The sequence below is a fragment of the Hyperolius riggenbachi genome, chromosome 11 (assembly GCF_040937935.1).
Source record: "Hyperolius riggenbachi isolate aHypRig1 chromosome 11, aHypRig1.pri, whole genome shotgun sequence".
Taxonomy (NCBI): domain Eukaryota; kingdom Metazoa; phylum Chordata; class Amphibia; order Anura; family Hyperoliidae; genus Hyperolius; species Hyperolius riggenbachi.
Window position 1 is genome coordinate 251,212,763 of NC_090656.1, and position 21,338 is coordinate 251,234,100.

Genomic DNA, 21,338 nt, shown 5'->3' on the forward strand with positions numbered 1-21,338 from the left:
TTTCTCCCAGTGGATATTATCAGAACTTGTCAATGAAATGCATTTTAAACCACCAGCAGGCAAGAAAATACATTTTTTTTTTACTTTTTCACCAACTTTTTGGTACTTTTTCAATTGCAGAGTGCTGAACAGAATATGAAAGAATAACTCCTAGGAGATAAGTGAGGAGAACAAGTAAATTGCATGCGTGCCCCTGGCCCCTATTCAGTTCACTTTTTCTCCTGAGTTTTCTCCTAGGAGATAATTTCTCATCTTCCATTTTTTCAGCACTCTGCAAATAAAACAAAGTATCAAAAAGTAGTTGAGGAAGTACTATCAAATTATGCTTGACAGCACTCCTTCACAGTAAAGATAACCTTTTTTTAAGGCTTTGTGAGGTACCTGCAGCAGACGCCAGCTGTAGGGGGGTCTCCACATAGTTCTCGTCACTGCTGTTCCCAGCCGATCCCTCCACACTGACCTCCGCATCCAGGAGTAGCTGTAAAGAGCAGACACAGATCAGATAAACACAAAACAACCACCCTTCCTGCTGCATTTGTTGTGAAGCCGGGCAAGTCAGGCATCTTTATAAATACAACTGTAAGTGGGAGGAGAATTTGGCCAAAACCATTATTTTACCGACCAATCGGAAACTAGCCTCCATGATCGGATGGGATGGTAAATATAAGTTATGTGATTGTGTAAGCCAACCTACCCCCATACTTCCTGCAGACAAAAGAATGGATGGGCCCGAGGCAGGCAAAAGGGCTGCTGGACATTTGGGCGCCACCATAGACTGGAATGTGAATTACGCCTAGAGAGGTGATCAGAGGGTAATTTGGGTGCCGGCAAAAGACGGAGCTCAAATTACGAAAAAACTGTGCAATTCATCTGTCAGCAACAGCTGGCAGACGAATTGCATCTTCCTTCTGAGTCCATGGCGGCCTGGAGGGGGAATAGTAATGCCGCTGGGGCGTGTGCAGGAGCAGGGTGAGATGTTTTTTGGCTTCACCAAGTGCCCAAATGTCCTGGCGCCGTTTTTGCATGTATGCAAATGGGACAGCCACAGACATATATCTGTTTGTTTGGCATCCAGTTATCATTTGAGAAAACGATCTGAAGGATCGATTGCGTGAACGGTTGGCCATGGATGCCCCTCATGTGTACAGGGCCGCTGCATACACACAACATGCACAAATAATGTCACTTGCAGCGATCGGAACTTAAAGAGGAACTCAGTGAAAATAATGTAATAAAAAAAGTGCTTCATTTTTACAATAATTATGTATAAATGATTTAGTCAGTGTTTGCCCATTGTAAAATGTTTGAAATCCCTGATTTACATTCTGACATTTATTACATGGTGACATTTTTACTGCTGGCAGGTGATGTAGCTGCTGCTTGCTTTTTTGGCAGTTGGAAACAGCTATAAACAGCTATTTCCCACAATGCAACAAGGTTCACAGACAGGAAACTGCCAGGAGTACCACGGTCCTCAGAGTTTCTTGTGGGAGGGGTTTCACCACAATATCAGTCATACAGCGCCCCCTGATGGTCTGTTTGTGAAAAGGAATAGATTTCTCATGTAAAAATGGGTATCAGCTACTGATTGGGATAAAGTTCAATTCTTGGTCGGAGTTTCTCTGTAAACCCTCATGCGGCAGTTCAGGGCTGAGTGTCGTAAAGGGTTGTAGAGTTGCCCCAGCCCAGCGACGCGTTCTGTTGCTAAGGAGGAGGGGAAATGGGGCGGTGCATGAGCAAAAGAACTCCAGCGGGAGTGGTAAGGAAGAAAACTATCCTGCTCTGCAGTAGGGATGGCCCTCCTTAGGAGAAGTCATGGAGAAGCATGTGATCAGTTTGATCAGCTGATAGATTTGTAAGGTTCTGATTTGCTGGTCCTGATCATGTGTTAAATCAGGAAGTCATCACTTCAAATTAGGACCTTAAGGGGCCCATACACTTACTCGATTTCACTGTGATCGAATCTGCTGTGAAATCGATGCGCATACGCTGACCGATTTCCGTCTGAAATCGATCGATCCCGTCGATATGTCCACGCGGAAAATTTTGCTCGATCGCCGGGGGGTCAGGATTGCGTTGATAGCGGCGTTCGAATGTCCGACGACCGACACTAGCGGCAATACATTACCTGATCCGGCCAGCGTGAGTCCCCACGGTCCATTCTCAGCACTGGGCTCCGGCTGGCTTCACTTACTTCCTGTCGGGGGAAGTTTAAATAGAGCGCCCTCTACTGTTTAAACTTCCCCCGACAGGAAGTAAAGAGAAGCTAAAGCCAAGAGCGGAGAAGGGACCGCGGGGACAATGGGGACTCGCGCTGGCCGACTCAGGTAATTTATGCAGGGGGAGGCGGCAGCAGCAGCGCCACAGATTGTGAATCGGTTTCATAGTGAAATCGATTCAAAATCTGTTTGCAGTGTAGGTAGCCAATAGATCCGTCTTTGATCAGATTCGATCACAGAGGGATCTATCTGCTGGTCGATCTGGTGGCAATCGACCAGTGTATGGCAGCCTTTACAAATCTATCAGCTGATCAAACTGATCACATGCTTCTCCAGGAGTTCTCCTAATCAGGGCCAGCGATGTACATCTCTTGGCAATGTACTGGAGTGGCTGTACGCACACTAGACTCTTGGCTGAGACGCACCCCGACTCAGATGAGAACACTAGAGTGTGCAGCGGCCTGTAGACACGGCACTGCATTGTGTGTGCTTTGTAGTTTGCCTCGCTGGTGTTACACCTCTGCAGTATTAACCTGTAGCAGTATCACTGAAGAGGTTTACCTGCACGACAGAGATATGCCCATGAAGTACAGCGAACGTCAGCGCCGTCCAGTGCCGAGTATCGGGGTGCACAGAGGGATGTCGGGGGGAACTGCCAGGCACCTGAAAGAGTAAAACCAACACACAAAACGTTATACACACCAGTGATCAACCTATTAGTAGGACTGGATTGTGAGCTCCTCTGAGGACAGTCAGTGACATGACTATGTACTCTGTAATGTGCTGCAGAAGATGTCAGTGCTATATAAATACATAATAATAATATGGTAGGACATTAGACTATGACTATGGTAGGATTAGATTGTGAGCTCCTCTGAGGACAGTCAGTGACATGACTATGTTCTCTGTAATGTGCTGCAGAAGATGTCAGTGCTATATAAATACATAATAATAATATGGTAGGACATTAGACTATGACTATGGTAGGATTAGATTGTGAGCTCCTCTGAGGGCAGTCAGTGACATGACTATGTACTCTGTAAAGTGCTGCAGAAGATGTCAGTGCTATATAAATACATAATAATAATATGGTAGGACATTAGACTATGACTATGGTAGGATTAGATTGTGAGCTCCTCTGAGGACAGTCAGTGACATGACTATGTACTCTGTACAGTGCTGCAGAAGGTGTCAGTGCTATATAAATACATAATAATGATAGGACATTAGACTATGACTATGGTAGGATTAGAGTGTGAGCTCCTCTGAGGACAGTTAGTGACATAACAATGTACTCTGTAATGTGCTGCAGGAGATGTCAGTGCTATATAAATACATAATAATAATAATATGGTAGGACATTAGACTATGACTATGGTAGGATTAGATTGTGAGCTCCTCTGAGGACAGTCAGTGACATGACTATGTACTCTGTACAGTGCTGCAGAAGATGTCAGTGCTATATAAATACATAATAATGATAGGACATTAGACTATGACTATGGTAGGATTAGAGTGTGAGCTCCTCTGAGGACAGTTAGTGACATAACAATGTATTCTGTAATGTGCTGCAGGAGATGTCAGTGCTATATAAATACATAATAATAATATGGTAGGACATTAGACTATGACTATGGTAGGATTAGAGTGTGAGCTCCTCTGAGTACAGTCAGTGACATGACTATGTACTCTGTAATGTGCTGCAGAAGATGTCACTGCTATATAAATACATAATAATAATATGGTAGGCCATTACACTATGACTATGGTAGGATTAGAGTGTGAGCTCCTCTGAGGACAGTCAGTGACATGACTATGTACTCTGTAATGTGCTGCAGAAGATGTCAGTGCTATATAAATACATAATAATAATATGGTAGGCCATTACACTATGACTATGGTAGGATTAGAGTGTGAGCTCCTCTGAGGACAGTCAGTGACATGACTATGTACTCTGTAATGTGCTGCAGAAGATGTCAGTGCTGTATAAATACATAATAATAATATGGTAGGACATTAGACTATGACTATGGTAGGATTAGATTGTGAGCTCCTCCGAGGACAGTCAGTGACATGACTATGTACTCTGTAATGTGCTGCAGGAGATGTCAGTGCTATATAAATATATAATAATAATAATAATATGGTAGGACATTAGACTATGACTATGGTAGGATTAGAGTGTGAGCTCCTCTGAGGACAGTCAGTGACATGACTATGTGCTCTGTAATGTGCTGCAGAAGATGTCAGTGCTATATAAATACATAATAATAATATGGTAGGCCATTACACTATGACTATGGTAGGATTAGAGTGTGAGCTCCTCTGAGGACAGTCAGTGACATGACTATGTACTCTGTAATGTGCTGCAGAAGATGTCAGTGCTGTATAAATACATAATAATAATATGGTAGGACATTAGACTATGACTATGGTAGGATTAGATTGTGAGCTCCTCTGAGGACAGTCAGTGACATGACTATGTACTCTGTAATGTGCTGCAGGAGATGTCAGTGCTATATAAATATATAATAATAATAATAATATGGTAGGACATTAGACTATGACTATGGTAGGATTAGAGTGTGAGCTCCTCTGAGGACAGTCAGTGACATGACTATGTACTCTGTAATGTGCTGCAGGAGATGTTAGCGCTATATAAATACATAATCAATAAACAAAGCAAGCAATTTGGGTGCCTATACCTGTGTTGTGTACATAGCTTCAGGCTATAAGCTGGTCCTCTTCTCTTCTAGTATCTACTTGTTATCAAAGCAAGTTTCTAATTTTTAAACCCCCCCTCCCTTCCCCCACCCACTTTTTTTCTCTACAGAGCTGCAGAATACGTTGGCGTTAAAGGAATAAAAGATAATAAAAATGAGTTGTGTCACTATGAGGAGCTCTCCAGGCATGCCTGTGATGTTATGAATAGCCCCTTTATATGATGGAGTTAATGTATGAAGTCTGTTTACTCTACACGATACACAATTGGCACTGCGATCGTTTGAGGTTTCCTAGCGCGGCCCGGCCTGCTAATAGACTTCAATCAGATCAAGAGCCACAAACAGGCCTCATTGCGACACGCCGTCCGTCGCAGCACCGCTGGCGCAGCTCAAGGTGACACAAAGCGTAAACGTATTCCGCCGCTAAACTGCCTGTAATATTGTGTTTGGCTTGCTATGCTGTATGATGAGGTTTTAATTACGCTGCAAGCTGTTACTCGCCGTCCCAGTGTCGCTCTGCGCTGGTGTGATATTCCAAGAAATGGAAAATGGAATTATTATATTACAAGTTCTCTTTGAAGTCCACTGGTGCTCTTAGAGCTGCAGTAAGAGAAATGTTGCTTACCTCAGCTTTCTACTCAATAAAGAATGCTTAATGTAATTTGTCTTCTTAAAACAGAAGGTATTTGTGTTAATTCAGCTTTAAAGAGGAACTCTAGTGAAAATAATGTAATAAAAAAGTGCTTAATTTTTACAATAATTGTGTATAAATGATTTAGTCAGTGTTTGCCCATTGTAAAATCTTTCCTCTTCCTGATTCACATTCTGACATTTATCACATGGGGACATTTTTTACTACTGGCAGGTGAGGTCAATGGAAGGAGATGCAGCTTGCTTTTTTGGCAATTGGAAACAGCTGTTATTGCCCACAATGTAACAAAGCTCTCCCAGTGTGATGTCAGCACCTCAGAGCTGTGAGGCGCTGACATCACACTGTGGGAGGAGTTTCACCACAATATCAGCCATACAGCGCCCCCTGATGATCCGTTTGAGATAAGGAAAAGATTTCTCATGGGAAAGGGGGTATCAGCTACTGATTGGGATGAAGTTCAATTCTTGGTTACGGTTTCTCTTTAAGTGTGTAACTGTGGTTACCCACAATGCAATGCTACTGCTACTGAGTTTGCAAATTATCTCTTTATGCCCCTGGATGCAAGCCTGGGGCATAAAGAGATAATTTGCATATTCAGTAGCAGTGCATTGTGGGTAACCACAGATGATCACTTAAAGGACAACTGTAGTAAGAAGTATATGGGGGCTGCCATATTCATTTCCTTTTAAACAATACCAGTTGCCTGGCAGCCCTGCTGGTTTATTTGGCTGCAGCAGTGTTTGATTAATAAAAGAAATAAGCATGCTGCTAATCTTGTCAGATCTGACAATAATGTCAGAAACACCTGATCTGTTGCATGCTTGTTCAGGGGCTATGGCTAAAAGTATTAGAGGCAGAGAATCAGCACCACATCCAGGCAACTGGTATACTATATAGTAGAGGGAGGGGGCCACTAGACACCAGGGACCTGTATAGGGAAAGGAGTATGCCACTAGACACCAGGGAATTGTATAGGGGGAGGGAGGGAGGACCACTAAACACCAGGCAATTTTATAGTGGAGGGCCACTAGACACCAGGGAACCGTATAGAGGTGGGGGGGAGGGGGGGAGAGAAGACACCAGGGAAATATATACGGGATGGAGGGGGCTATTAGACACCAGGGAACTTTATAAGGGAAAGAAGTGGCCACTAGACATTAAGGTCAGCCTGTGACTTGGTCCCAGAGCTCAATTTCAGCCCACTTTGTATTTGACTTTGACACCCCTGGTTTAGGTTGAAACATTCACTTTTTATGTTTCCTAAATTGTTATTATAACCCCTATTAAGCACTGAACCAATCCTATTTATTCACATAGCCCCACCCTCTCATTCCCATTGGTGACTTTCTTACAGCAACATCCAGAGCAGCTCCTGCTTCTATCAGCATCTGCACCATGGCCTCATCTCCGGCTGCGCAGGCGTACATCAGCGGGGTCAGGCCCTGTAAATACACAAACAGCTTCCATTAGAGAGCACTGACAGGCCGGTCACACCTTCCAGAGCAACCAATCAGAATTCTTATTTCATTTAACAGAGTGCACCTCAAAACTAGAGATGGGCGAACAGTTTGGCTGTGTTAGCCGAACTGTTCGGGCTGCCCAATCTGTCATTTATCTATGCCTCTTACTACTTCCGGGTCGCAATGACCCGGAGTAGTACGTCTGCGCTGCCCGGCGGAGCGCGTCCTAGCGACGCGCTCCCGTTGCCGGGCACTTTCTGCGCATATGCGTGACGTCATGAGTGACGTCACGCACATGCGCAGAAAGTGCCCGGCAACGGGAGCGCGTCGCTAGGACGCGCTCCGCCGGGCAGCGCAGACGTACTACTCCGGGTCATTGCGACCCGGAAGTAGTAAGAGGCATAGATAAATGACAGATTGGGCAGCCCGAACAGTTCGGCTAACACAGCCAGACTGTTCGCCCACCTCTACTCAAAACCTTTGGAGCCAGAGCTTTCTGTCATGCTGACCTTACCCTGTGGAATTCCCTACCACACCCACTAAAGACAGCTCCATCCCTGGAGTTATTCAGTTCAAAACTGAAAAGCCCCCTGTTTGGCCTGGCACTTGCAGACTTGTTGAATTCTTCCTCTGTACCACAATTTTCAAATCAACCAATTACTGGTCTGAGCCATGCTTATGTGCTTTGAGTCCTACAGGAGAAAAGCATTTTACAAATGTTGTTTGTTGTTGAAACCTGATTGGTTGCTTTATGCCACACTCTTGCTTCAACTGATATTAAAGGACAAACTGAAGTAAGAGGTATATGGAGGCTGCCATAATTATTTCCTTTTAAGCAATACCAGTTGCCTGGCTGACCTGCTGATCCTCTACCTCCAATACTTTTAGCCATAGGCAGCCCCTGAACAAGCATGCAGCAGATCAGTCTTTCTGACATTCTTGTCAGATCTGATCAGATTAGCTGCATGCTTGTTTCTGGTGTTTTTCAGACACCACTGCAGCCAAATATGACCTATTTGGCTACAGTGGTGTCTGAAAAAGGGCTGCCAGGCAACTGGTATTGTTTAACAGGAAATAAATATGGTAGCCTACATATCCCTCTCACTACGGATGTCCTTTAAAGGGAACCTGAAGTGAGATGGAATTGAAGCTGTCATATTAGTTTACTTTTAAACAATGCCAGTTGCCTGGCAGTCCTGCTGATCTCTATGGCTGCTGCAGTGTCTGAATCACACACCTGAAACAAGTATGCAGCTAATTGAGTCAGACTTCAGTCAGAGCACCTAATCTGCTGCATGCTTGTTCAGGGGCTGTGGCTAAACGTATTAGAGGCAGAGGATGAGCAGGACTGCCAGGCAATGTGCATTGTTTAAATGGAAATAAATATGGCTGCCTCCATATCTCTCTCACTTCAGGTGTGCTTAAAGCAGTCAGCAACCGTTTTTCTGAAAAAGGAATTTCTCCATTTACACAGAGGTGTAGGTCTGCTTTTGTAATGCTATTGTACTCGCCTCGCAATGCAGGGAGATGGATCCAGCAACATCTCCCTGACGGCGAGCGCTCCGCCGATCCATCTTCCGGCCGGCCGGTATGCGCGATGTTACACGACGCACGGGCGCGGCGAGACTTCTAGTGACCGCGATACTTTGTGCAGGAGTCGTCAGGGATCTTAAAGATCCGATCCGCCGTGACGGTCATTATTGTTGTGTGACGCTAAGCGACATTCGCGTGATCATGCTTCTGTACCCATGGCTCGAGATCGCGGAAAAAATCGTCAGCCATCATGAAAATCGTTGGAAACATCGCGAGGCGAGTATAGGCCTTAAAGAGAATCTGTATTGTTAAAATCGCACAAAAGTAAACATACCAGTGCGTTAGGGGACATCTCCTATTACCCTCTGTCACAATTTCGCCGCTCCCCGCCGCATTAAAAGTGGTTAAAAACAGTTTTAAAAAGTTTGTTTATAAACAAACAAAATGGCCACCAAAACAGGAAGTAGGTTGATGTACTGTATGTCCACACATAGAAAATACATCCATACACAAGCAGGCTGTATACAGCCTTCCTTTTGAATCTCAAGAGATCATTTGTGTGTTTCTTTCTCCCTGCAGTTCTCATGCACTGAAGTTTCAGGCTGCTCGTTTCTTCCTGCAAACAGCTTTGCCCTTGTCTGTAATTCCTCAGTATGTGAAAGCCCAGCCAGCTCAGAGGACGATTTATCCAGCTTGTAAAAGATAAGAGAGAAGAGAGAAGCTGCTCTAATCTAAATAATACACAGGCAGTGTGCAGAGAGGGGCCTGGAAGGGGGAGTTCATAGCAGAACCACAACACTGAAGAACTTGGCAGCCTTCCAGACACAGGCTGACAAGTCTGACAGGGGAAAGATACATTGATTTATTACAGAGACTGTGATAGTAGAAAGTGCTGCAGTAAGCCAGAACACATTAGAATAGCTTTTGGAACTTGTAGGATGATAAAAAACAGGATGCAATTTTTGTTACGGAGTCTCTTTAAGGTTGTGCTCAGGGGAAAGGTCGGGGCAGATTTTGGCCTCCTCTTTGCTTGCTCTGTAGGAAATAGGCCTGTAAGTAATTTACCCAGTTTCAAAATGAATGCGCTCTTCAGGGAGAACTGATAGTTCTGTTAACTTGAAGCAGAGCAGCTGCAGCCTCTGCTATCCACCCTGATGCAGGTATTCCAGGCAGAGTAACCTGATCTCACGCTGGACCATTCCTCCAAACGCTAAATAGTTCCCACAAGAGAGACTCAGGCCCGGTTCACAGTCCGTTCCCGGATCGGAAGGGAATGTGTCGGAACAGATGAGAACTGATCCAATGTTAACCTATGGATCCGTTCAAACGGATCTGTTCCGCACTATCCACTGCACAGACCGCAAGTTTCCTTCTGCACCAATTTTCCGGAGCTCTGAGTGCAGCGGAACGGAAGCTGAAGCCCTGCATTGGGGGCGATGAGAGAACAGAACGTTTCTTCACACTAGGTAAGAAAGACTGTTCTAAATAGAAAAATACATTTTGAAGGTGTGGGTGGGGGACGGAATGTGAGGAAACAGAGCGAACAGAAACGGAGTGGCAATGGATCCGATCGACCGGTGATCAGATCAGTTTTCACGAATCCATTAGCCACTTCAACGCAAGTGTGAACTGGGCCTCAGTCTCACAATACTCACCTTTACTGCAGCAGTCGGCAGCAAAAAAGCAGGAGATCATCAGGCGCCTGTAGGCACGTGCCTGCAGTGCCTTATGGTAAATCAGGCCCTGGCAAGTTGTATAGCTGAATTGAAGGAGAATCCTAGCCGGCTGCACAGTGAAAACAATGGGTCATTTTTAAAAACAAAGTGCTCAGCACTAACAACATCTTCTAGAACGGAAAAAGCATCTGTGTTTCTCTCCAGATATACTGATATATATATAGCCATGATGGGTTAAAGAATACCCGAGGTGACATGTGACATGATGAGACATGGGTATGTACAGTGCCAAGCACACTAATAACTATGCTGTGTTCCTTTCTTTCTTTCTCTGCCTGAAAGAGTTAAATATCAGGTATGTAAGTGGCTGACTCAGTCCTGACTCAGACAGGAAGTGACCACAGTGTGACCCTCACTGATAAGAAATTCCAACTATAAAACACTTTCCTAGCAGAAAATGGCTTCTGATAGCAGGAAAGAGATAAAAAGGGGGAATTTCGTATCAGTGAGGGTCACACTAAGGTCACTTCCTGTCTGAGTCAGGACTGAGTCAGCCACTTACATACCTGATGTTTAACTTTTTCAGGCAGAGAAAGAAAAAAAAGGAACACAGCCTAGTAATCTGTGTACTAGGCACTGTACATACACATGTTTATCTCATCATGTCACATGTCACTTCGGGTATCCTTTAAAGTGGGAGGAAACTCCATTTTAACTGAAAAGGATAATAAAAATAATTTATCCTGTTATTTTTAGGGATAACTGGCAGATTTAGGAGAAACGTGATAAAAAAAGCAAATAATATTTCTGCTGGTTTGCATCTTTACTGTTTCTCTGTGATGCCAAAAATGACATCATTTTTGCCCTCCTTTTTTTTTTGTTTTTCAACCCAGCTCAATGTTAATTTTCCTTCCCTACTGCCACAGATTACTGTCCCTCCAACAGCTCACATCACCTAGACAGCAGGTTTATATCACTGTGTAAGCTCTTCAAAGGTGGGAGGATCCAATCATGTTCTGGTCATAGCGCACGTATGTTATCCATATCTTACTCAAAATCGGAAGCTTTCTGTTATTTGCATGCTGAAATAAGCTTGTTACTGAACAAAACTAAAAAAAAAACCAAAGCAACTTCCCAAAATCCCGCTAGCACTGCACAGTTCCTGCAGTTAGGCAAAGGACATGGTAAATAAACAAAAAAACAAAAAAAATGGAGGACATATAGGAGTGACCTATCTTAGATAAAAAGGGGTTTACATATATTTTTGGGGCACTATGTTTAGGCAATTGTTTATTTTTGGATGCAACAACCCCCGGTAATGGAGAGCGCCATCCTTCCTCACCTGATCATCCATGGTGTTTATACCGTCAGGCCCCAGCGCTTGTACCGCTTGGTGTATCAGGTCAGTCCGGCCGCAGTTCAGCATTCGGAAGCCCAGATCCTGGCGGAAGCGGTCAGCAGCTGCTCCGGCCTCCAGGCGTCTGAGGGAGCTGAAGCAACACTCGGGCCTAGCGGGGGAAACGGAGGGAGGAGCGATATTAGACAGCTGGGAACAACAGGGGGGACCAGCCACATAGTAAAGCATAGTACACACCTTCAATTTTGATTGGCAAGTCACTGACCAATTTTACAATCTCCATGCAGTATGGAAGCCAACAGAGTATGAATACTATGAGCAGATTGTGTAGGTAACCTCTCATACTACATGGAGTTGGTAAAACTGGTCAGTGATTGGCCAATTAAAATTGAAGGTGTGTACTAGGCTTAATTATGCACCTTTTAGGTGCATACACACATCCAATTTTTATTGGCCAACTACTGATCAATTTTACCATCCCCCATGTAGTATGAGAGCCAACAGACTATGAATACCATGAAAAGATTGTGCAGGCACTCTGCACAGCACAGCACAGCACCCCTCCCATCCCCCCCCCCCCCCCATCCGATCAGCCTCGCATGAACTTACTTGAGCTGTCGGGGCTCGCAGTCCAGGCCGGGGAGGAGGAGTCTGGCGGTCTGTCTGATGTCATCGGCGTCCACGGTCAGGCTGCGGCGGTGCTCGGCATACGTTATAGCAACACGCATCCACTCCATGAGCGGCGGCAGCAGGAGGAACGGCCTGGATGGCGACAGAGTAAACGCTAGTATCAAACACGACCATTTTAACTGCTACAGTCTGCAACAGGCTTTCTCAACAAGGGTTCCTTGGCATTTTCCCCTATGGTGGGGGTTGGGGGGGGAGTATGGTAGCGAGCACACTATAATAGGGGGTACTATAAAAAGAACCACTAAATTGGGGTTCAGAATAATAATGAGCACATTAATAAAAAAAGCATTATAATTTGTAATAAAGGACACTGTAATAGGGGTTAGTGGCATAATAAACAGCCACATCCGCATTTAAAGACGATGCCAGGGGTACCTCGAGAAATTAAAAAAGTATTTTCAGGGTTCCTCCAGGGTAAAAAGGATGAGAAAGGCTGATCTACACAATAATAATAACCCGGAGGCCTTCTTTAACCTCCTGAGCGTTACGCTGCTCAGGAGGTTTTGTTACTTTTAACCCGATTTTAAAATAAATTTTCCCTACTGGCTGTAAACCCTCTAGCTAGCACTAGGCTAGCCAGAAGAAGTCTCCGGCACCCTCCGATCCCCCGCGATCCCCCCGTTTATACGTTACCCCCCCCCCCCCCCCTAGATCCAGTGATTGCGCAGCCTCCCCGCACAGCTCCGGTATTCACAATGGGGAGGATCGCACATGACGTCATGCGCAAACCCGATCCTCCCCATAGAGAGACCGGAGCTGTGCAGGGAGGCTGCGCAATTGCTGGATCTAGGGGGGGGGGGGGGGGGGTAACGTATAAACGAGGGGATAGCGGGGGATCTAGGGGTGCCCGACACTCTTACTGGCTAGCCTAGTGCTAGCTAGAGAATGTACAGCCATTAGGGACAATTATTTACTTATGGGGGACTCCTGGGGCCACACAGCGGTATGCACCGACACAGTGTCGGGCATACCATTAAGGAGGTTAAAGTGAACCTGAGGTGAGAGGGATATGGAGGCTGCCATATTTATTTCCTTTCAAGCAATATCAGTAGCTTGGCTGTCCTGATTAGCTGCATGCTTGTTTCTGGTGTTATTCAGACACTACTGCAGCCAAATAGATCAGCAGGTCTGTCAGGCAACTGGTATGGTTTACAGGAAATAAATATGGCAGCCTCCATATCATTCTCGCCTTAGGTTCACTTTAACATTGTTTAGTACCCCAGTTCTAAACACAAGATACGTGTACTACAGGGGCGCCAAAGAGGTGCCTGCGCTTGTTATAACTGATGCATTGTAGTAAGTTTAGTGATTGAAAAATTATTATAAACATACCTGAATAAGGACTTATAATTACCATGTTTTTTAGCCCATCAGATGCTCCAGATTATAAGACACATCTAGGTTTAGAGGGCAAAAACCAGAGGAAAAAAAATATCCTAAACCTGGTGCAGCAGCGTCCTGCAGATGTTCTCTCCCAATTATTGTGTCCCCCTTGTGTCTCATGTCTCCCCTTCTGATCCCCGTGTCTCCTCCCCGCTCCCTGAACAAATGAAAAGCAGCTGCAGCACGGCTCACCTGATCTATCGGCTCCACCGGCGATCACAGACGACCTTCTCTCCCTCACTGCTCCTGTAGTGCCGGCTTCTGCTGATCGCATCATCAGCACAAGCCGTCACTAGGGGAGCAGTGTGGGAGAGGAGAGCCGATGGATCAGGTGAGCCGTGCTGCAGCTGATTTCATTTGTTCAGAGAGAGCGGATGAGACATGGGGACAACACAGGGAGTCCCGACTCCCCGACATTGTGATGGGTCGGTGGTTCGTTCGCGGGTGTTGTAAGTCGGGGACATCCTGCATTTGCCATATAAGACGCAGTGAACTTTTATCCCCATTTTTTGGGGGAGAAAAAGTGCGTCATATGTCGAAAAATACGGTAATTAAAAGTATGTAGGAAAGTTTAAAAACATTTGTAAATAATTACGGAGTCCTCCTAACAAATCTATACGTGTGAGGGGGTACTTGAGATGATTTTACTTACAGCAGGGGGTACTTGGCCAACACAGTTAATAATAAAGGGGTACATGCTGTAATGTTGAAAAACACTGGTTTAGTACATTGGTGGAGAGGAGAGCACTGTGCGATGCTGGGGCCCCATGTTGTTATACCAGTCAGGACACTATCCGCAAGGAGCTTGTATGTTCTCCCCATAATTATTGGTTTCCTCCAGCATCCCAAAACATATTGGAAAGGTATTATGCACCTCTGCTCCCCTGCCACCCACACAAGGTGCATAGCCCACATTTATAGAAATAAATAGTGACCAATTGCCATTTAAAGACCCCAAAATGTCTGGTCACATGGACAGTGTGCCGGTTTCCAAAACCCCACCCGATCAACTCTCTGGGTGCGGCCTTGATCCCTTAAAGTGGACCTGAACTCCTGCACAGGACAGGAGGTAAACAGAGAAATGCATTTTGTATGTATTTAGAGAGTTAAGCCTAATTCTCCCTCATCTGTGTCTAATCACAAGTGTAATTTGATCTCTCAACTGTGTCAGCTGGCTGCTTTGGCAAAGCAGCTAATTTGTAAACACAGGATTTTAACCCTTTGACTGCTTTGATCAAAGCCGGAAGTAGACACACTGCAGATTTATTGCAGGATTTGTATCAGCTGTAACAAAGAAATGTTTTACTCTAAAGGTTATTATGCTGTTGCTTGTCTTTCAGAGCAGAGAGGAAGTTCTGAGTTCAGGTGCGCTTTATAGATGCAAAATTGTACTTTCCCATTAGGAGATTTTGCCCTTGACCCTTTGCTGTCTGAGATCTGGGATTCCCCCATAAACGCTTGCTGTATAAATGTACATAATAAGCAATGTTGATGGCAGTGTACAATATTTTGCTATTTTATTAGTAGTTAGTGAATTTTTTTTGTCAAATTATATTTCTTTTTTTTTTAACAAAAACGAATGACCGGACTTATGACCAATGTCACTCTGTGATAGAATATTAGTAGCAATTTGAATACAGAGGCGCCAACGAGGATAAAATCGATTAAAAACCGTTTAAAAAGGGGGAAGTTGGTGGACTTCCCTCCCTCGTAGAAAACAGACAATAGTGAGTTTACAGTAATTCACATTTATTACAATCTCCAAGGTGCACCGCGTTTCACGGGTCAAAATCCCGCTTCATCAGGCAATGAACAGGAGAATGCAAAATAGGGTCTGTATACTGGAAAGCAACAAAAGTTTGCCTTCTTAAAACAGAAAGAATTTGTGATAATTCAGGTTGGAGTGAGCTTGAGATGTCTCCCAGAGCATCACTGCTGAATATACTGTATGCATCAGTGCTGAATATATTCAGCAGTGCTGCATTGTGGAGACATCTCAAGCTCACTCCAACCTGAATTATCGCAAATTCTTTCTGTTTTAAGAAAGCAAACTTTTGTTTTCCAAAGCATTTTAGTAAGAGGGCTTTTTGGTCCATTGTAGCTCCTCACACACTCCAATGAGTTCTGGGTCACCATGAGCTTGCTGGTTAGTCTGTACCTCTCGGTGTTACAAGCCCTATTCCATAGAACCAAACGAATCCATGCCATGCACTGATGAGGATCAAACAATCCGAAACAGTCTGTATGCATGTTGGATTATTATGGCTCTGTACAAATTAACAAGCTGACACATCATTGCATTCCAGCGGATCTGGAGGTGTGTTTAGCTTCTTAGGACGACAATGCTTTATTTGCATATTTCAGCAGTAATGCATTGTGGGAGACATCTCAAGCTCACTCCAACCTGAACTATCACAAATTCATTCTGTTTAGAAAGCAAACTTCTGTTTTCCTATCTACAGAGAGCGACTTTTTAGACCTGAGTGGGGTCAGGTTATAATTCTTCCCACCTGCCTGATCAGTGGTTGCCTGTGTGGTGACCCATGTTTGTGAGTATAATTACTGATATCTTTATGTTTACACCAGACAATTGAATTAAATACTACACTATATTGGCAGTGGCGTAGCTAAAGAGCTGTGGGCCCCGATGCAAGTTTTACAATGGGGCCCCCCCAAGCACTCTATACGTAACAATTGATACGGCGCACCGAAACCCGCCAATGGCAACTACAGTGTCAGAGGTGCAGGAAGGGAATGGGGAACAGTTTGTTAATGATTACCACTATTCAACGTATCTATAGAAGTGATTATTATGAGCAAAGGACCAATAGAAAGCTAATACTGTAGTTGAGGGAGGGCCCTTCGGGGCCCCTCTGGCCCAAGGGCCCTGATGCAATTGCAACCCCTATTGCTACGTCCCTGCATATTGGGGCTCTCGGTTTCTGTCTGTCGTTTCAAAGCTGTGATAGAATATTGCTATCATTCATCCCCGTTTAAAATCCTACTCAGTCCTTTGAAATATGTATATAATGAATTCAGGATGTGGGGACATTAACTAATTAATGAATATATGAAGTGTGAGATTTCTTCTCTCGCCACATGAAAAATAAACACAAATTATATGGGATTTTCCCAGGGCTCCTCTTGAACTGGAACTCAATTTTTTTTTTAATCAAAATTGAATTACAAAAAAACCTTACGGAGCCCAGATATACATTTTTGAAATAAAGGGTCGTTTTAATTTAATGGAACTGCCTGAGGGTGGGACTAGAATGGAAGAGCACTGAGTTACAGCCAGGGCCGGAGCTACCATAGGAAAAAATGGGCAATTGCCCCAGGGCCTGTAGGGGCCCCCAAGGTGTCTCTCCCCATCTTAACTGTTGCTCCCCAGGGACTCTGCAGAGTTTTTGGCAGAGTAGCGTCTCATCTGTGCTGGCGGGCAGGTGAGACACTACACTGACATAGACACTGCAGGGCCCCAGGGAGCACATTAAGTTGGGAGGTGATTGGGGGAGGGTCAGCAGCCAGCTCAGGGGCCCAGGAGGGAAATTTGGCTGCAACAAAGGGCCCCTAATGACACTTTTTGGTCGGGGGGGGGGTGTCTGTTGGGGGCCCCCCAGGCTAATTTTGCCCTAGGGCCCAATTGTTGCTTGAACCGGCCCTGGTTACAGCTGCAGTAGGACTCTGCAGAGAGCAATTAGGGGCGTGGCCGTGACCTCAGTGACAGGGCAGAAGAGGGGCTTAGCAAAGAGGTCACACAACCCATTTACAGTAGTACCTAAACTGATATCATGGTTTTTAATTTGTATGTCCAAACTGGCACCAAGTCTCTGAAATAACGAATAATGGCAGACAGGAAAACAGACCTCTAGAGATCTTGAACAATTTTTGCCATTCATCAGAGATTAGTGAGAATGCCCATATTCTTTTTTGTCAATAATTTTCACAAAAATAATGTAATATTCGATTTTCGAGTGAAAATGCCATAGAAAATAATTTTATAATTTTTATTTTTTTTTCATTTTTTTCAGGCTAAACAAACGATTTGCACACTTTTAGCGGTAAAATTAAGATTTTCTTGTTTTTCGCAAATTTTTTTAACCCAAAGAAAAATTTTCTTTCTTTGACCGTATTGTGAAATTACAATGTATTTTTGCGAATATTTTCTCTGATCATAACTGACTGGTGAAAGTTTGCAAACAACATTGCCATTTAGGAGATAATCGTATCCTCCTTCGGAGACCGGACCCCCATTCTGACGCTCGGAGTCTGATCGATGGAGTCGGGGAGACCACTTAGGAGAAAATGTCAGCAAGTTTATGAGTTGGCATAAAACTCCTGTGACATGACCCCATCCTGGCAGTGAGATGCCCCCCCCCCCCCCCCCCTCTGCGATAAGAAAACATATTTTTCAGATTTGTGCAGCAGCTCCAGGAGAGACGCTCAGCTACCTCCTGCTGCCTGGTATTCCCCCCCATTCACTGGGCTGTAACTGCGCTCCTGTAACTCCAGCCCGGCCCTGTGTGCGGGAACGGCTCAGGAATGCCAGGGCACGCTCTTAAAAAGGCAAATTTACAACTTAAAAATATTCCAAGAACTTCCGTGTGTTAACAGAGGACCAGTATCGCAGAACGTTCTATGTGTCTTTGGGGATCTGCGCTGGAATATATCGAAGGCCCAACGCAAGCTCACAATAACGCTTTTGTTGCAACTATACTTCTTTCCGAGCAGTGGTTGTTCCTTGGAATAATATGCTTTTACAAGATATAATTCCTCACTCACAATGAGAAAACGCAGCCTAAACGCAGCCGATCCATTCACTAGAGGCCAGTGACATCACTGAGAATGCAGCCTATCCATTCACCAGAGGCCAGTGACCTCACTGAGAATGCAGCCGATCCATTCACCAGAGACCAGTGACATCACTGAGAATGCAGCCGATCCATTCACTAGAGGCCAGTGACATCACTGAGAATGCAGCCTATCCATTCACCAGAGGCCAGTGACCTCACTGAGAATGCAGCCGATCCATTCACCAGAGACCAGTGACATCACTGAGAATGCAGCCGATCCATTCACTAGAGGCCAGTGACATCACTGAGAATGCAGCCTATCCATTCACTAGAGGCCAGTGACATCACTGAGAATGCAACCTATCCATTCACTAGAGGCCAGTGACATCACTGAGAATGCAGCCTATCCATTCACTGGAGACCAGTGACATCACTGGGAATGCAGCCTATCCATTCACTAGAGGCCAGTGACATCACTGAGAATGCAACCTATCCATTCACTAGAGGCCAGTGACATCACTGAGAATGCAGCCTATCCATTCACTGGAGACCAGTGACATCACTGGGAATGCAGCCTATCCATTCACTAGAGACCAGTGACATCACTGAGGATGCAGCCTGTCCATTCACTAGAGACCAGTGACATCACTGAGAATGCAGCCTATCCAGTCGCTAGAGGCCAGTGACATCACTGAGAATGCAGCCTATCCATTCACTAGAGACCAGTGACATCACTGAGAATACAGCCTATCCATTCACTAGAGACCAGTGACATCACTGAGAATGCAGCCTATCCATTCACTAGAGATCAGTGACATCACTGAGAATGCAGCCTATCCATTCACTACTAGAGACCAGTGACATCACTGAGAATGCAGCTTATCCATTCACTAGAGACCAGTGACATCACTGAGAATGCAGCCTATCCATTCACTAGAGACCAGCAACATCACTGAGAATGCAGCCTATCCATTCACTAGAGATCAGTGATATCACTGAGAATGCAGCCTATCCATTCACTACTAGAGACCAGTGACATCAGTGAGTATGCAACCTATCCATTCACTAGAGACCAGTGACATCACTGAGAATGCAGCTTATCCATTCACCAGTGGCGTAGCTATGAATCTCGGGCCCCGGTGCGAGTTTTACATTGGGGCCCCCCAAGAACTCTATACGTAGCAATTGATATGGCGCAACAAAACCTGCCAAGGTCATCTACAGTGTCAGAGGTGCCAGAAGGGGATGGGGAACAGCTTGTTAATGATTACTACCATTCAAAGCATCTATAGAAGTGATCATTACCAACACAGGACCAATAAACAGCTTATACTTTGGTTTAGGAAGGGCCCCATGGGGCCCCTCTGGCCCAAGGGCCCCGATGCGGTCGCTACCTCTGCAACCCCTATTGCTACGCCCCTGCCATTCACTAGAGACCAGTGACATTACTGAGAATGCAGCCTATCCATTCACTAGAGACCAGTGACATCACTGAGAATGCAACCTATCCATTCACTAGAGACCAGTGACATCACTGAGAGGGCAGCCTATCCATTCACTAGAGACCAGTGACATCACTGGGAATGCAGCCTATCCATTCACTAGAGACCAGTGACATCACTGAGAGGGCAGCCTATCCATTCACTAGAGACCAGTGACATCACTGAGAATGCAGCCTATCCATTCACTAGAGACAAGTGACATCACTGAGAATGTAGCCTATCCATTCACTAGAGACCAGTGACATCACTGAGAATGCAGCTTATCCATTCACTAGAGACAAGTGACATCACTGAGAATGCAGCCTATCCATTCACTAGAGACCAGCGACATTGCTGAGAATCCACTGCCTAACCCTAACCACTCCACCCCCACTGCCTAACCCTAACCCTGCGGTTTTTTTCTTTTGCTGCCTATGGCGGCGCCATTTTACAAGCTCTGGTCCTGCTCCATTTTTATCTGCCATCCTCCCCCGAGGGCCAAGAGAGAATGATAAGCCTCAGAACAATGAGCAGGAAGATGCTGAGGTTATCATGATCTTTGGTATAACATATCGGTGGAAGAACAGCATTGCTGCAAACTAACAGCAGATGTAAAACGTCACAATAAAATCTGTAAGTTAATGGCATCTGTTCTGAGGAGGAGTCGTTAATAAGCTAAGTGGTCTGCAGCTGCATCAGCTCCCCCTGATCTGCTATCCAAATCCACTATCTGCTCATCTCCAATAACTGTGTGTGATCTATAGAGAGCGATGCGGATGATCGCGCGGACCCCCCGGAGGAGAGGAACCCTGCGGATGATCATGCTGACCCCCCGGAAGAGAGGAACCCTGCGGATGATCATGCGGACCCCCTGGAGGAGAGGAACCCTGCGGATGATCATGCGGACCCCCTGGAGGAGAGGAACCCTGCGGATGATCGTGCGGACCCCCCGGAGGAGAGGAACCCTGCGGATGATCGTGCGGACCCCCCGGAGAGGAACCCTGCGGATGATCGTGCGGACCCCCCGGAGGAGAGGAACCCTGCGGATGATCGTGCGGACCCCCCGGAGGAGAGGAACCCTGCGGATGATCGTGCGGACCCCCCGGAGGAGAGGAACCCTGCGGATGATCGTGCGGACCCCCCGGAGGAGAGGAACCCTGCGGATGATCGTGCGGACCCCCCGGAGGAGAGGAACCCTGCGGATGATCGTGCGGACCCCCCGGAGGAGAGGAACCCTGCGGATGATCGTGTGGACCCCCCGGAGGAGAGGAACCCTGCGGATGATCGTGCGGACCCCCCGGAGGAGAGGAACCCTGCGGATGATCGTGCGGACCCCCCGGAGGAGAGGAACCCTGCGGATGATCGTGCGGA

General features: G+C 45.7%; 1 protein-coding gene across 2 annotated transcripts in view; it reads right to left on the reverse strand.

The window, feature by feature from the left end:
• ABTB2 (ankyrin repeat and BTB domain containing 2) overlaps window positions 1-21,338 on the reverse strand; it is a 243,570-nt gene that overhangs the window by 31,181 nt on the left and 191,051 nt on the right. For both annotated transcript variants that reach the window (XM_068261483.1, XM_068261482.1), the window contains exons 4-8: window positions 12,230-12,382; window positions 11,606-11,771; window positions 6,947-7,036; window positions 2,781-2,882; window positions 382-478 (exon numbers count right to left, since the gene is read on the reverse strand). In XM_068261483.1, the coding sequence (XP_068117584.1) occupies window positions 382-478; window positions 2,781-2,882; window positions 6,947-7,036; window positions 11,606-11,771; window positions 12,230-12,382 (608 nt within the window). The remainder of the gene's footprint in view (window positions 1-381; window positions 479-2,780; window positions 2,883-6,946; window positions 7,037-11,605; window positions 11,772-12,229; window positions 12,383-21,338) is intronic.